Here is an 18,193-nt window from a genome sequence, read left to right as displayed (position 1 = left end):
GTTGCCTTAAGGTCAATTGTAACATTGTTCTTTTGTGGAAATTAAAGTTACAAATTTAAAAATAAGCAAACATATCTTCAATTCCAGTCTTTTTCAACATGAAAATCAATGTGTGGCACCCTATGTTGCATTTGATGGAGGTCCCTTCGTTTCCCACACTTAGCTTTTGAGACACAAGTTTCACCTGTCAGATTTAGAGATCGCCAGCGTCTGACAGAGGAGAGTAACGGTAGTGCACCCATTTTCAACATAATTTTCCAAGGAAGCAATCTTCAATGTGGATTTTTTGTTCTGATAAGTGTACTTCTGTGGACATTGTATTTATGTAGATTCTTGAAGTATTATGATGCTTAACACCCCACAAGGAGTTGGGTCTTTTGGGTGGTTTGTGAGCCATAATTTTTGCAAATTTGACAACCAAGAAAAACTGATTTTCACAGAGCTCTGTGTTTCTTTTGCAATCAGCCTTGCTTTCTGGGTAGCCAAATGATGGGTCTTGGCAGTGGTCTCCTGTGTTACCACTGACAAAGGCAAAAGTAGATGGCGGCCTATTTTTCAGATTTTTCCTGCGCATTTCTGGGTGATTTTTAGCGAGCAGCATGCTTTCCGGCAGCCATTCTGATGTTCCTGATGCTAGCAATGCACAGTAATGTTGCAGGGCCTAAACTAGTGGGGGAAAACATCCCACACCTCGTAATAGGGCGGTACGGGGTTACTGGCACCGGCATCCTTACCGGTGCCGGTAAACCCTTACCGCCCAGCTCGGAATGACCCCCATTGTTTTTTGCCATGTGCATGGACGTTCAAGGCCTCCTGATTTACACTCTAAAAGACATAAATGGCTCTTCATTTAATTTTGTTACCTTTTATGTCATTTGTAAAGCGCCTTTCAGCATAATTATGGTCCCAAAGCACTGTTTTATTGAACGCCCTCAGAGGGACTAGAGTCCAAATTTGGGAGAAGTGGGAGGTGCTATCATGCGTGTGTGCATTTCAGCCATTATAGTTATGTGAGGTTGGTCAAGACCCTGCTTGTCACCCATGTCTGAATGGTGTTTGGATGGGCGAAGCAGAGGTAAACTATGAACTTAACAGTGTGGATTGTGTTTAAGGAGATAGATAATTATATGAGAAGTTACAATTTAAATTTTTGTCATTAAAGGTAGCTTCATTCGTATGGCAGAGGTGTTGTGCAATAGTGTTTGTGTTATATGTGAGTGCAGGGTGTGTGGAGTGAGTCTGTGCCTTCTGCTAAATTACGAATGTGCAAGGTGCGAGGGGAGAATAGCTGTCCAAACAACAATCTTTGCATCCTAGGTTCCGTCTAAGTACAAAGAGCAGTGCTACGTATCACCTAGATTAAAAAAGGAGATCTGGGCCTAAAATGCATAGAAAGACACAGAGGCCAATTAATAGAATTAATTGGTCAGAAAATAGGGTACTTGCGCCTAATCTGCGCACGCAACCCTGTTTGTCGATTCATGGAATTGAATGCGCTGCACTTTTCCAGGACTTGCGTGGATTTCGCGCTGGCCTGGCATGCCTGTGCGAACTGTCGAGGGCCTTGCGTGAAGGTCCAAGCAGAGAGTGGGCGTAGCCTGCTGGGAACAGGGCAAAACACCAGAAATGGGGACTAACTTCCGAAGAAGTGGGCATTCCGAGGGGCAGCCTGCATGCCATCCCTTGCACACCCACTATTGCATGGCCAGAGACATATTCATTAAATCAATAGTGCAACGTCTTGGCTGAGAAATGACCATGCCCTTCATGGGATCTGCCACCCAAAGGCTGATGTAAATACTTTGGCGTATAGGATTTTTAGCACGCAGGTTGGGTTGCATGTCGTATTTTGTGGTGCGTGGACTCAATCGGGGTTCCCATGTAAGGGTGTGCGTACGCTGTGTAGCGGGGAACAGGAACATTTTACATGGGTTCGCATGCACATTTCCCGAGTTATTGCTGAGTTACGATTTTTCATATGCATGTTTTCGGGGTGCCGGATACAGTTACGGGGGACCCCGTACCTGCTCCCCGAGTCGCCGGTCTGCTTACGTGTATCTGCGCCTGGGGGACCACGCAAAGGTAGCAGATCTGGCAGTTTCCTGCTTAGTGTGTCGGCATGTCAGTTACTTTGCTCAAACAATTCCATGAATACGTGCTGCATGCATTTTTCTTACTGCCCGCAGGCTCAAGCAGTGTCCTTCTCGGTGCGCTGCCCTTGCACGATTTCTGCACGAAATTCCATGAATCGGCCCCATAATATGAACCAAATTTGGAAAACACCTAGATTTAAAAGGGGAGCAGGGCCTAAATTGCATAGACACGAATTGACAATTGATTCTAGAAACACCATATGCAATATTTTTCTACCTTACACAATTAGGCCAAATGCAGAATATGGCTGCCTTACACAATTAGGCCAAATGCAGAATATGGGTCTCTTGCACAACTAGGCTAAATGCAGAGCAAGGCTACTCTACAAAATAGGACGAAAGGCAATAAATGGCTGACTAACACAGTTAGTCTAAAAGCAAGGAATGGCTACCTTACCCTCTTAGGCTAAATGCAAATATGGAGACCGTACACACTTGGGATAAATGTAAAATATGGCTCCCTTAGACATTAGGCTAAATGCAAAATATGGCTAACACAATTAGGCTAAAAGCAAGGTATGGCGACCTTACCCACTCATGCCAAAAGCAAAATAAGGCGACCTTACACACTTGAGCTAAATGCAAACTATTTCTACTTTACACACTTAGGCTAAAAAATGTAGGTATATGATATTAGGTAGTAAGCGTGAAGGGGGTTCTACTGGAGTTCAGTAATGGCTGTACTCCCCGTCCACACCAAACTTACCTTATCAGTCACTGTAGGTTGTCTATGTCAGGCTTCCCAGGTGAACACAGGCAAACACTGAGTGGAGCTCATCAGTACGGAAAAGCCCTGTGCCACTGGCACTTCCCCAGATGGCTGCCCAGGCAGAGGCTGCCTGAGCCCTCAGTTAAAAGGGCATTGATCAACGTGGGTCAACCAATCACGGGCAGGGAAGGCATGCGGAGGGCGGGATGAACACATGGGAAGGATGGGGTGGGAAAAACAGAAAGCGGGAGCGGGTCGGGGAAAGCAGGGTACGAAAAGGTGCTGGAAATTAAACCGAAACAGGCAGAAAGAGGGAGAAGAGAAAAGGAAAACAAGTACAGGAGAATGGAGGGGGCAAGGAGGTGAGCACTTACCTGGAGCAGGGCTAATAAGAAGAGGCGTTTCCCTTTACATACACAGCAGATCTCTCTCTCTCTCACTCTCTCTCACTCTCACTCTCTCTCTTTCTTGCTCGAGTTACTGGGTTACTGACTCTGAGCTCATCTCTTTCAGACTTTGGACCTTTGCGACCCCAGAACCTTCCGAGACCTCTCAAAGCCGATGGGGGCGCAGACCCAGGATCGGATGCTGCAGTTTGTCAAGCGCTACAATGAGGTGGAGAAAGGTGAAGGTTGGTATGAGGGACGATCTCCTGCTGTAACTGGTGCAGCAACCTGGTTCCAATTTAAGCTGACCCTCTCCCCTCCTAGTTATAGTCTAAGCTTTAACTTTCACGCACATAGTTGTGTTCCTGTATTTGTAAAATTCTATTGTGTTTTATTCTTCTGTCAAACTGCAGGAATCAGTGCCAGGCTATTGACACTTTTTATGTCACCTCTCTTTTAGGAGTTGCTGTACAGTTAAATATTGTATCTCTTGTATAGTGTTTATCCCCTACCTTTAAAACTAACCTCTCCCTCATAGCCCTGTAATCCCTTCATAGGAATATAAGAAAGTTACAGATAAGGATGCATGTGCTTCAACTCTCAAACCTTTCTTCATATATCTTGTGATGTAAACCATGTATCATCTTGGTTTGGAGTCATGGCGTAAGCCGAAACTATTGCATTGGAGTACCCCTAGGAAAGATATGATGTGAGGAGGGGCACACAGCGTGTGGGTGTTATTTGGTTATTTACCTTCCCAATTGCTACCAATTCCAACTAATCCCTTTGGCCATTCCCACGCATTACCTGTCCCTCCCCATCCAAAACACATTCTCCTGGAAGCTCTTTGAGCTAGAGCCATCAGGAAGTAACATCAAACGTTGACCTGTCAGTGTTAATTCTAAGATGTCTGCTGAGAGTTAATGGCTCAGTTGCAGTTGTAATTGCGCTATTAGTATAATAAAAATGTTTAACCAAATGTGTGGCTCCAGCCACTTGATTTATATCTGTGCCTTGCACTGAAGTGTTTCTAAAACAAGCATTGGCAAAGCCAGTGGTTTGGGATTGTGTATCGGTATTAGATGGGCATTTGCTGGGCACTGCTATCATATGCCCAGGTAATGACACAATTTTTCAGCTGTTGCCATCTGTTGGCCAGGTACTTCCATTATAGCAGTGCCTTACAAATACCTATCCCATGCCTGCACAGAAGCCAAAACTGTTGGCTTTGCCAATCTTTGTCTTTATCTCTCTGGAGATTTAGTCTCTATAACTGGCTACAATGCTCAATTTGAGTCTCCACACTCACCTCCTAAAACGATCACAATGTTCAAGATAAGAGCTATTTGTGTGGATACAACATTCAATGGAAGGCCTCCAGAACTGTATACTGCAGATGGAGCTTCCAGCACTGGATGCAATGCAAATACTATATTAGTTCAGGTGAAGGCTCCTCAGCTGGAGTCAACACACCAAACAAGGCCCCTGAACAATGACATTGAAGAAGAGGTCTTCCGAGTTGGTTGTAATATTCTTCATTGGGCCTCAACAACTGGGTACAAGGCACCAGAGGAGGCCTGCAGAATGCAATACAATTCTCCAGATGATGCTGCCACTACCAGATATAATACCCTGGATAAAAGTTCAGGATTGGCTAGAGTGCTTTAGGTTATGTCTTCAGAAGAATGATCCAAGCCTGAATACAATCCATGACCATCAAATCCCTAAACAATGCTACTTCTGACATGCCCTTTTGAACTGGATCCAGCACTCCAGATGTGACCTCCAAACCTGGGCTCAATACTGAGTCTTTTTTGGGTAGTTGGCACAATAGTTACATAACTTCATGTTTTTGCTGACTGTATGTTTGTATCTAATCCTCCTCACTCAGTAGGTGTCAGGCATGAGCAGGATCGACAGAAGGAACTTTCTGAAACCACTGGCCGCAGTACCCACCTAACCCAAAAGGATAGACCCAGTTGGCCGTAGGTACAACACAACATGGAAAATCCTACAGGTCAGGACTGCTACTGGACACCCTCCCTCTGCAATCGTGTTGAGCTGGTTTTACAGGAGCTGGCGTAGGATGATAATAGAATATTAATGTGATATTCCCTTAGTAGGTGGGAAAAGTGCAAAAACAAGAAGGAATAATCTTACTGCTGGAACGTGTTGCCCCTACCTCCAAGATCCCTCTCATCCCGCAAACCTTTGCTACGTGACAGACCCGGTTTCAAATGGTTTTTACAGTAGTATTTGGCAATAAGTCGCAGTGCAATGATATGACGCACCAGTACCCAAGGACTTTCCTCTACCCCATACCCGTTCCAGTGAACCGGATACTGCAATGAATGGTCCTTCAAACGGGAATCAACAATGTTTTGGATCTCATATTCTTCTTGGGGTCCCAGAGCAGGGAGATCACTAGACAACTTTCTCTGATCTATCAGGGAGAGGTTGACAGGTGAAACAAAAAAATAATCTGGGTGTATCTTGTAGTGTGTGTATAATTTCAATTCCCTGTCTACTGGATTTCTAACACAGGAACTCATGAATGGCCCTATATATCGAGGCTTTGTCGTGTGACTACATGACGGAAATTTGATGTGGTCTGTGGCTAATCATACTGAGTTATTTATCTTGTATGCAGGAGAGGGTGCCTCTTTCTGTCTGCAGATATGCAGGCTTGATCTTCAGCATATAAGTGGTGTCCTTTGCTGATAAGAAGCCCACTTGTGATCTTTTGGATGTATTTTATGGCTTTAGCAGAAGGGACCTTACATTCTGTTCAGCTGGATATAGGAAGGGAACCTGGATGGAGACCGTAGGAGACATAAAAACGCATGTCTTGGATAGAGGAGTGGTAAGAATCATTATAAGCAAATTCTTCCAAGGGCAACAGATGGGCCCAACCAATATCATATTCCGTGATGTAACATTTGCGGTATCGGCCGATAGTTGAGTATCTCTGTCACTTTGTTCATCACTTTGTGGGTGATAGGCCATGGAATAGTTATGCTTGACTGCTAGTCATTTGCAGATTTCTCTACAGAAAGAGTAGACAAACTGGGTTCCCCTGTCCATTATGACCATTTTGGGGAGTCTGTGTAGTTTAAATATTTGTTGGATAAAACAAGAAGCACAAACAGAGCCAGATGATACTTCTTTAAGGGTTATAAAAAAGGACCATCTTGGTTAATGAGTCAACTGTAGTCAAGATTATAATATGTTCATCATCAGGGGGTAGATCTGTGATAAAATCCAAAGAGCAGATCTGCCAAGGGCATTCCGGAACCAAAAACAGGAGTAGTATACTCGTGGGTCATTGACATAAGGTCTTGGCTCTGGCGTCACATACATTGCCTCCTTTTACATAGTCTATAGTGTAGTTTCTCATGGTCTCCCACTAAGTGTAACGTTGGATCTTCTTGAAAGTCTTTTTTATTCCAAAAAGACCAGTACCAGGTAGATCATGACACCAATGGAGTAGTGTTTGTTAGATATCTGGTGTGGGTAACCACAACTTCTAATGAAAAAGAAGGCCTTGTTTTTCAGTGTTAGCCGGATCCTTCTCAGAAAGACTTATTGTAGGATCTTCTTAAGGAGTCCTGATAAGGAACTAACATAAGAAAAAGAGCTCTGAAGATTCTTCCGGGAGGAACGAATGGTATGCCTTCAGTGTCTTTGGATTCCTCTCCGTGGGATCAGGAAAGGGCGTCTGCCTTTGTGTGTGTTTTAGTTCCCTGGTTTGAAAGTAACTTGGAAGTCAAAGCATGAGCAGAAATGTATCCATCTATTCTGTTGTTGGTTCATGGACTGTGCGGTCTTCAGGAAGATGAGGTTGCGATGGTCTGTGAAAAGAGTGATCATATGCTTTGCACCCTCAAGCAATTGTCCCCAAATGACAAAGGTTTCTTTGATGGCCAATAGGTTGGATATTATGCCATAGCATGATTTTCCTTTAAATGGGGATTTTGGAGGTGTACTGCTCCTAAAGCAAAATTAGAAGCATCTTTTTCCAATATATACAGAAGATTAGAATCTGGAAGCTGGGAAGCAGTGACGGGGCGCACAACCTCTTTAAGGTTTCAAATACAATTTCGGTGTCCCTATCTCATTTGTAATGTATACCTTTCTTGAGGGTCTGGTAAGAGGAAGCAATATCCATGAATACTCGGGTGCAAATCTTCTATAGAAGTTAGGAAAAAAAACAAAAACGCTGGAGTTCCTTTACATAGTTTGGAATAGGCCATTCAACTACTGAGGATATTTTCTTGGGGCCCATTTCAATGCCTTCAGGGGGCAGGATATACCCAAAATAAACAATCTGATGTTGATGAAAAAAGCATTTAGGGGGCTTAGCATACAGGTGATGTGTCCAGAGATGTTGAAGTACTTCCTTGATATGGGCCATGTGTATATCATAAGAAAAGTATTCAAAATACCCTAATCTGATTCTAAAATCTGTCTTCCATTCATCTCCCTCAGCCATTCATGTCAGATTTTAGGCACTATTTAGGTCTAATTTGGTTTAAATATGACCACCTCTTGCTTGATCGAACAAGACGTGGATGGAGGCTAACGGATATCTATTCTTTATAGCTATAGCGTTCTACTCCCTGTAGTTCATACATGATGTGAGTTCCGTTTCTTCTATTTTAGGAACGAAAAACAAGGGGGTTTCTGCAGGAGACTACAGTGTCTTATGAAGCCCTTCTTTAGGTTTTCCTCTATGTAATCTTCGAGGATAGCATTCTCTTTCTCTGAAAGTGCGTACGTACATCCATATGTAATCTTAGCTCCAGGGATCAACTCGATATGCCAATCATACTTCTAATGAGTTGGGAGTTTGTCAGCTTCCTTGGGAACGAAAACATCTGAAAAGTCCGAATACGCTGAGTGGAAAAGCATGACTAAAGCTTGTTGTGGGGTTGTAGAGATAGCCACTGGGATGGTCTTTACTTCCTGGGAATCAAGGCTAGGAAATGGTGACTGAGAACAAGAAGATGCTTGTTGGGCCCCCTGAAACATGAGTTTCTGCTCCTTCCAGTCTATGGAGGGGTTGTGATGTTTTTCCCAACGAGTGCCTAAAATGATCTGGAAGTTTGGGGCAGCTATCACATCAAACGTTATGTATTCTTGGTGGAACTGGTCACACATCATTATCATACTTAGAGTTGGTATGGACATTGGAATAGATATGAGTAGGAAACCATCTACAGAAAAGATGGACTTAGTGTGTTTTTTTACACTAAGGGTAGACCTTTTTTATTGGTAAAAGATATATGTCTATGAAGTTCCTAGTAGCTCTGTGTCTTTCAGCGCTAGAACACTCTCCCACTTATGGGAACCGAAGTATAAATCCACTAGGATATATAAGTGGGCAGATTGACTTGGCATAGTGGGACATATGGTCTGAAAGGAATCCATAAATTTAGTACCAGCCCTTTGCTTTGGTGCTTCCTGAAGGGTGATTGGTTCTTCTAGGACACCCATGTACTGATTGTCCTGCATCACCACTACAGAAATAGAGATTAAGACGTCCTCATCCATCTCTTTATTCCAGGGTAACAGATCCTCTAATAATCCCTAGTTAGATGGGTCCTGAGGGTGGGGGCGTTCTTTCTCCCATTGGTAGGGATAGACTGACAGAAATCTAAGTGTCATCTTTCTCCCCTTCTTTCACTAGCTCTTTCATCAATGCAAATGATTAATTCCATAAAGTCATAGAGGGTATTGGGAGGGTTTATTACTTTGCTAATGGCGTCCTTCAATTCTTTCTTGAGGCCCTTACAGAATAGAGGTATTTGTGGATCTTCGGGGGAACACAGTCTGGGCTACCCATCCTTTAAATGAGAGACATAGGTTGGTAGACCCTGATTCCCTTGGCATATGTCTAGTAATTTATTATATACAGCTTGCCCATATATTGTTGATCGAAAATGGATTGAAAAGCCTCCAGAAACCATGTACAGTCATTTAACAAGGGGCTGTTGCTATCAAAATACTGGATTGCCCATGATAATGCTATTTTATCTCAATTAAACAGCACAGAGACTACTTGGGCTTGGTTGGAGGCATACAGTTGGGATTGGCTTCAAATAATGTGTTCTGCATTGGGTCATGAAGGATCTGAAGTCCTTGGGATCCCCCAGTATTAAAGTGGCATGGGGGAGGAATACTGGAACCTACTCCAGGTCCATGAAGCATAGCCGGAGTAAGGATTGGTTGTGTACCGGAACGAGAAGAGGCCCCAAACCCTGAGTAGGCACCTGTCCCTTTCCCCCAGGGATTCCTTAAAGGAATAGGTTTCTTGGATAACTGGAGATGGTGGCCAGTTGTAATTTAATGGAGGAATGGGCAAACCCGGACACAAAAATAGGAGAATGTCTTGCACCCGGATTTTCTGGGGTTGAAGCTTTTGCTTTTTGCACCAGACTGCAAACCGTTTCCAATTACTCTTGTAACGTGCTAAAGTGAATGGAGCACAATCCTCAACCACTCACATCAGGATCTTTCCCGGAAGCCCTAAAAACCTTCTACATCAAACACATCCTTAAAAAAATGACACTCGAACCACTGCTTCCCCAGGACTACCGGCCAATCTCCAACACTTGCTTCATCGCCCAGCTCATGGACCATGCAGCATACAAACAGCTTGGCCATTTTGCCGAAGCCAATAACCTCCTAGACCATGCACAATTATTCTTCAGGCCACTCAGGGGAACATAATCTTCCCTAGTCTCCATCTAGGAAGACCTAAAAAGAACAGCCGACACAGAAGACTTTGTTGTACTCATCCTACTGGACCTCTCCACTATCTTCTGTAACATTGATCACACTATCCTGCTAGACGGGCTACAAACACTAGGAATCAGAAACACAGCTCTCTCATGGATCTCCCATTTTTGTTTATTTTATTTTTATTTATTTATTCATATAGCGCTAAAGCCCGCAGGCATCAGAGCGCATTCCAAAAAGACAGGACAGTGATTACAAAAACGGGACAAGAATAGACACACAGAAGATCGTGTCATGGGGAGCTGAGAGAGGTCGCTAGTCCAGTTTATTTAAAGAGTAGGGTCTTTAATTTCTTTCTGAAGAGTATGTAGTTGGTTTCTAATTTCAAGGATACGGGCAGTTCATTCCATTTATGGATGCTTCTGTTTGGAAAGGCCTTGTCTGGAGAAGACCTTTGTTGGAGGATCTTAAATTTCTAGATGGTTCAAGCCACTTGAAGTGTTTTTTCAAGTGTGCTGGGGCTTTGCCATACAAGCATCGGTGGACCATTGTGAGGGATTTAAAAGTAATTCTCTCCTCCATGGCCAGCCAGTGTAGATCTTTCCTATCGCCTGTGATGTGTTCCCTCCTTGGCCTACCCGTGATTGTCCTAACGGCATTATTCTGAATTACCTGGCATTGCTTCAGGCATTTCATATTAGCTCCCAGAAGCAAGGAGTTACCGTAGTCCAGTCTTGGCAGTATAGTTGCTCTGGCTATGGTAATGCTGTTTTTTTGGTTGAGCAAGGGTCTAATTTTTCTCAGGAGTTTTTGGTGGTATTGACAGTTCCTTTTTAAATATGCTGTATGGGCCTCTGGCCATAGTGAGGCTTGTAAGTAGACTCCCAGTGTCTTTACTTTCTCAGATGTTGAAATTAGCTCATTTTTTAAACTGAATGCGGAGTATGAAGGAGTTAGTTTTTTCCTGGCGTGTGTGGATCCAAAGATCATTAGTTCCGTTTTGGTCCCATTCAAACATATCCAGTTGTCTTTCATCCAGCCCTCGACAATGTTGTATATAGTCGTACGTTTATCACTGTCTTGATTATAGTCTCCACTAAGCTTGAATACCAATTGAGTATCATCGGCGAAATTAGTGAAGAATATTCCCAGTTGAGTTAGCATGGTACATAGGCATTGCATATACAGGTTAAACAGTAGGGGAGAGAAACTAGCTCCCTGCTGGACTCCACAGTCCACTGGTTTGGTTCCGGAGGCCTTATTTCCCCAGACAATCCTGGATTGTCTGTCTTGTAGAAATGACGATATCCATTCTGTTGCCTCTAGTGAGCAGTTTCCTGAGAGTTCTAGGGCCTCTCGGAGCTTCTTGTGATCGAGCAGATCAAAGGCTGCCGATAGGTCCAGTAATATCAGGAGACCTAATTTGCCCTTGTCCAATATACTTAGCATCTCGGCCTGCAGATCTAGTAAGGCTGATTCGGTACTGTGGCCTGTCCTAAAGCCCGACAGTTGGGGGTGCAGCAGGTTGTTCTCGTCTACATCGTTCTGGAGCTGTTCATGGCTACTTTATCTAATATTTTCAACAGGAAGTTGCAATTTTTAATAGGTCTTAGATTTGCAGGGTCTTGTTGGTCTAGTTCAGGTTTCTTTGGCAATGGGGTAACCGTGACTGTTTTAATTATAGTAGGTACTGATTTATCCCGGAAAGATGCGTTTACCATTTTTCTAAGGAAGGGAGCGAAAATGTCTGGGTTTTCTAATATTAGTTTAGGTGACAGTACATTTTCTGAGCATGTAGTGCTTCTGATGTTAGAGAGCGTTTTCTTCATCTCTTCGATTGCTATAGGTCTAAACTGAAATTTAGTAGTTTCAGTTTCAGCCTTGCTTTTGTTAAGTTTGCCTTGGGTCAGTAGGCTGTAACTCTGGCAATTAAGGATATTCTCTCTGGCCTTAATGATTTTGTTTTGGAAGGCCGTTTGAACCTTCTCACAATCTAATTCTGTTGGCTGAAAGGGTGGGGTGAGTGCCTTAGGTTTATCAATGGATTTGAGAATTTGGAAGAGTTTGCCAGTGGAGTTGGAGGCGGTGTCAATAAGTTCATTGTAGTGATTTTCTTTAAGGTCTATGATTTTTGTCTTGTATCTGTGATCAGCATTCTTCCATTTCATTTCATTTGTTTCTGTTGGTTCTTTTAACCATTTCCTTCTAGGTTCCGTTTTTCTTTTTTGAGTTCAATAGCTTCGTTGTTGAACCATTTTTGGTGATTTATATTTGACCTGACCTTTTTATTTTTTAATGGGGCTTGGCAGTCGAGTAATTCTTTCATGCCTCGATTATATATCGATATGATATTTTCGCATGAATCATCATCTTTAATTTCAGTCATGATTTTGTCCATTTCTTCTGCTAGCAATGTACTGGTGATTTTCTTCAGATTCCTGTCGAGTACCATTTTGGGTGAGTTGTCTATTTTCACTGTTTTTTGTTTTAGAGTGAGGAGGATTTCGATTTTATAGTGGTCCGTCCATATACATGGGTAGGTTCCTAGCAGTGCCACTTCTGCGTTATTTTTGATTATCCAGTCAAGCTGATTCCCAGTGGTAGCGGTGGCACCATTGTTGATTACAGTAAAGGCACAATGATCTCAAATTGATCACAAATCATGCACCTCCACAAGTTCACATCCACATCATGACCAGTAAGAAAAGGTGTCCCACAAGGAGCATCCCACAAGGAGCATCCCTATCTCCCCTAATCTTCAATTTCTAGCTAAAACCCCTGCCCGCAATCATCCACTCATACAATCTCACTTGCTAAAACTATGCAGACGACACCCAGATGATCCTTAAAATCCCAAAATCTCAAGGCTCCAGCAGTCTAGACCTTTCGTCATGCCTCTTGGATATTGACCACTGGATGATGATGAACCTCCTCATCCTCAAACCTGGGAAAACTGAAATCCTAGTTTGCGAGAAGCAACCCTCCTTCCTCAACCATTTCCATTGCCTCAATCCCTAGGACAAGCGTGGTAAACAATCTTGGCTGCACATTGGACTCAGGCTTATCCCTCACCCAACACACCACCACTGTATCTAAAACCTGTATCTTGCACCTACAGATTCTCAGGCATATCTTCCCTTACCCCACCTATCCCCACAATTTTTTGACCATCAACTCCATCATCCTGTCCCGCCTAGATTATGCAAACTGCCTCTATCTAGGCTCTCTAGCATCTCTAATAAGGAAACTCCAAAGAATTCAAAAATGCAGCAGCACGCCTGCTCATTTACCTGCCCGCCAGAGAACACATCAGCCCTACACTAAAAGTCCTCCATTGGCTCCCTATTGGTCGACACACTCCCTTCAGAGACATGTGCATCACCCACCGCGCTATCCACAACACAAGACAAAATCCTTTCCTACCATCCCTCAAGGAATCTCAGATCTCACACAGCATATCACCTAGAGGTCCCACCTCACAATTCCTCCAGGCTGGGTGGATCCTCATTCTCTGTCCAAGTGCCAATCATCTGGAACACCCTATCCCTACACATTCACAACACTGAAAATCACCTGAAATTCAGAAAGGCCCTAAAATCCTGGCTCTTCCCAACATCCTCCTGAATCCTCCCCTCTCGAAACTATACTGCTGAACCCAACATTCCTATACACCAATTACAACACAGATGTCGGCAGCATTCGCAGCAGCTCACTTTGACAAACTGTCACCCCCATGCACAACAACACTCCTACATGATAGATACTGCATGGAAACCAGCATCATCCATGGAGGCACACCTCAATAAACCTACTCCTTTCCCAACAACAAGAACAATGACAGCATTTGCATCGGTTCACCCTGACAAACTATTGCCCCATGAACAACAACATTCCTACATGACAATGCACCAGGGAAGCCAGCAGCTTTCGCTGTGGCACACCACAATGAACTCACTCATCCTTGCCGATCAGACTCTTGCATCCGAGACCACAAATAATGAGACCCTGCCGTCCGCACTGGACAAAGTCTGCTGAAGCCGAACAACATAGAAGCTTACGGTACATGTATCCTAAACCACGTGTGTGGACACAGCCTGCATCACGGCCAAACATCCATGTACCGTATAATGCAGCTATGGCTATAATCATCCGGTCTAGCAGTGCACATAGCCATCCACACTAAAACACCTGACGTACTTCAACATCTCTGCCACTAGCATACAGTGCCAACCAACGAAAAGTCATGTGGTATAGCTGGTCACAAATCGACTCTTCTTTTCAACAATAGCACTTTATCGCAAACCTCCAACAGTGCCCACCCACGTGCCTGACCTTTTCATGGGCTGCTTAGTCCAGTCTAGCCAGCCACCTAAGTCACCTAAGCCACCTAAGTCCTGGACTGGCGAAAAAATGCACATGTGCATCTCCAAATCTAAAACTCTTAGACCCTTCAGCACATTGACTATGGTCATCAAGGGCGTTACAACCACAAAGTGCATTGAGGCCATACAAATGGGGAAAGAGCACTATATAAATAACCACGTACAATATAATACAATAAATATATATATATATATATATATATATTATATACAATATATATTCTAATGGTGCTGTGTATCAGAAAACACAGGGAGTGGATAAGGTGCAGACATTTACTCATGAGGAATGTTCTTGGCAGGAGTTCATAGTTGTGATGCAGGATAAGATAAGTCTGTTGTCTCTACATAGTAGGCTACTAGAGCCAGGAGAACCTTTATTTTGGAGTTTTTTGGATTTAATGTGTGCTATATCATTTCAGGGGACTTTCAAGTCCAGTGCCACTACTGCACCCACTACTCCTCCGCAAGCATTGTGGCCTCCTACCTTATGCGACTGGAACCCTTCACAAGTACTCTGTGTTGCTTGCAGGTAAGTTCTTTGTCTGTCAGGGCCTTGTTTCGTAAAAAGTAAGCACTGGATGTTATGTTATTGGGTTTCACCCTCGATAAGTATATTTCCTGGAGCTTAAGTAATTCATCTTGCTGGAGCCTGTGTCCTCTTAAAGAAAGTATTTGATGTGAATTAAAGAGAAGTACTTGGTTTTCTTGAGGCCATTTGAAGGGATGTTTGCATTCTGGCATAAATGTCCCTAGGAAAATGTAGTCATGTGAAAAGATAGTCAGCAAAAAGTAGTTTTCAAAAATGTAGCCATTCAATGTAAAGTGTGAAAATGTTGCCATTAATAAGGTTGCCGAAGAGCGTTTTTTTAGATACACAATGGTACAAGCCTGTAACCCTAACATTGACCAACACCTCTAATAAAACCTCCACAATCACCCTAACTGCATTCCTAAACCTTACCCTAACTCTAATAAAACCCTTATTCTACCCAAGCCATAAATAACACTAACCCTTCAGTGCACTACAGCATTTTATGTACGTTACTCAATTCAAAACTCAATTTAAATAGAAAATGAATAGTGAACCTAAATCCAACCCCATCGCAACTTTACACAAATTACGTAGACCTTTCCATAACCCAAACATTTGCTCTAATCCTAACCATAGCCTTACCCTAACCACAGCTCCAACGCTTATGCTAATGCTTCCTCTACCCTAGCCCCTAGCCTGATACTAACTCCTATCCTGAGCTAACATCATCATCCCTCTCCAACATACCTCTCTCGTTCTGTAACGCTTTCACAAACCATTACTGTACAAGCCCTAGCCTTACCTTACCGCCTACCCTCACATTTACCCTGAAACGGAGTCCTCTCTAACCATTAACCAACCCCCAACATCACCAGCCATCCTACAACCATACGGACCTTAACAGGTTTCCTAATTCTAGCCAAAATCTTACTCAAACCCTAGCCCCTATCCTTAGCCTAACCCCTAGCCTAACCCTAAACTATTCCATCACAAACCCACTAAACGCCCCTTAACGCTAAGACTTGCCTAGCAGCACTGCATTTTGGCTACTTTTCAGCAGTACGTTTTGCTTGGGGACTTATTCACTGCAGAGCTATTGCCACTGCAATCCTTTCACTGACTACATTTTTGTCGGCAACATTTTCACTGGATACCTGCATTCTCTGATGTGTCCTTAGCCCTTAGCCTGCACCTTGCATTCCCGGTGTCTGAACTTTTAAAAATTGGGCCCTGTTTCCTGCAGTTAATTACTTGCTATTCCTGGAGCCCATTGGCAAGTACTGGATACGCCTTGCACCATTGACAGGCAGGCCAGTCATCACGAGTTGGGCAGTGCGGTAAGAATGCAGCGATAATAGCGTTACCACTGCATTACCGCACCGCCCACTTACGAGTTTGTGGGAAAGTTTGAGGATACACCTACAGCTCTGAGCTGGAGGTAAATCTGCTGACTTTCCAGCCATTTTTGGTGCAATTACCACAGCGCAGTTACCACCGCAGTAATCGCACCACAAATGCCACATTGAAGCCTATGGACTCAAATAAATGGGGACTTCCACCGCCACTTGTAATCCAGTGGTAATACCACTGGACAAAGTGACGGTAACGGTAATTGCATTGAGGTGTATTCCGGCGGATTTACCGCCAGGATAACGCCCAATTCGTGATGAGGCCTAATCTGGAGACATTTATAGGCCCTTTCTCTGGTCGCTGAAGGAAAGTGCCAAGGGCATCTGAATCTATTCGCAGGTGCCAAGTGTTCTGTACTAGTAGGTATTTGGGAATGTGCCATGCAACTTATTGTTCCTGCAGGCGGGGCAACTGAGGTGCCAAACCGCAGTGGGCACCAGAGGCCACCTACAAATGAAAAGATGGCTGTGAAACAGTTCCTCTGCCTTTTCCAAACACGGCTTAGTTTGCCAGAATTGCCTTCTCTTTTCTGTGCCTCTATTCTGTGTTCCTAGGGAAAAAGGCCCCATTAATTTTCATACCAATATGTGTATAAATATGCAAACAAACGTATTAATATGTTGGAATCAGTTATTGCTTTGCTTATGAATAATACAGAGTTAAGTTTAAAGCAGCCTGTAATGTATTAAAGCGATTGGCATCTATATTTAATAGGTGGCAGGGAGAATAAAGAGCCGGTGCCACAGCCCGCACCCCTCCCCTGGCAGGCATCAGGCAGTGCAGGCGAGAATCGCATTTTCCTCTCCGGTAATATCTGTAACCAGATTTCCAGCCCTAACAGGGTTTGCTGTGTATATATTATTTCTATTTAATCCAGGTAATCTTTTTATTACAAATCCGATTGGTTCTCTGGAGGTTAGCATCATGAGTGCTGCAGAAGATGAAAAGTGTGAATCGGGAGCGGAGGCGGCAGCTGGCCCTTTCCCTTCAAACCCCCCTTCCCCAAATTTACCTAAATCACATTTGGGGTGTGTTAAGACCACTTCCCTGGGCCAGTTTCTGATGTGGACTGATAACGTGCTACCAAAGAAACACAGGTTTTGGGGAGAATTTTGCCAGATTCTGGTCCACGCTTCCCCTGAATTCTGTGCCAGACAGCACCAAAAGCAAAGAAATGTACAAAATCCTACACAGTGCGCAAAAATGATATTTTTCAATGTTAACCAGGGGAAATTGCTCTCACCATCTGCACTTTTTGGAGCCTATACAGAGAAGGTGGCATGGCCATCAATATCCCACTGGATAGTTTGGCCAATATAAATTGAGCATTTAAAAATGTAATCTAAATGCAGAAATAGGTTATGGGTGCTATCTTTAGGGTAACTTTTTTATTTTTTAACTCCAGATTTCTCTTTGGAAAAAAATCTTGGAAAGAGGGTACCATTCTTATGACCTATTCTCTATTATCGTATTGCCCTCTGAAAGCCCACAGTTTCACATAGGTTTGAATGTAATCCATCCCCCTCTTTCAGCTATCTCGAGTCCTCATATTTCTTCGATGTTAAAGTACAACCCGTACACTTGTGCATATTGAGAAGGGAAACGTGGGGGTCACCAATGTCTGCCTTATCACACTCCTTCCAGTGAATCTAGTCCAGGCTACCTCCCCAGCGTACCCCGGCATGCACGAGGCTGACAGAGACTTGCAAGTGGGAATACCAGTAGTCTGTCCAGAACAAACAGGGAGGCCGAGCAGCATTCGGCAAACATAGCTGTGCAAATCTCCAATCACCAAACGTTTGCAGCCATTGAAGGTCAAGCTGTCTAGCTCTACATGTCCCCAAATCAAGCCGCAGTGCCCCTGGTGAGCCTGGCCACAT

At 43.6% G+C, this 18,193-nt stretch overlaps 1 protein-coding gene across 4 annotated transcripts in view; it reads left to right on the top strand.

Moving 5' to 3' along the window:
* WDFY4 (WDFY family member 4) overlaps positions 1-18,193 on the top strand; it is a 1,820,746-nt gene that overhangs the window by 1,474,494 nt on the left and 328,059 nt on the right. For 3 of the 4 annotated variants that reach the window (XM_069611160.1, XM_069611162.1, XM_069611159.1), the window contains 2 exons: positions 3,376-3,493; positions 14,791-14,900. In XM_069611160.1, coding sequence (XP_069467261.1) covers positions 3,376-3,493; positions 14,791-14,900 — 228 coding nt within the window. The remainder of the gene's footprint in view (positions 1-3,375; positions 3,494-14,790; positions 14,901-18,193) is intronic. The other variant, XM_069611161.1, reaches the window with a different exon arrangement.

The sequence above is a fragment of the Ambystoma mexicanum genome, chromosome 8 (assembly GCF_040938575.1).
Source record: "Ambystoma mexicanum isolate Mex_15411 chromosome 8, UKY_AmexF1_1, whole genome shotgun sequence".
Classification (NCBI taxonomy): domain Eukaryota; kingdom Metazoa; phylum Chordata; class Amphibia; order Caudata; family Ambystomatidae; genus Ambystoma; species Ambystoma mexicanum.
The sequence above is the reverse complement of the archived record's forward strand: the minus strand, read 5'-3'. Positions and strand labels throughout refer to the sequence as shown.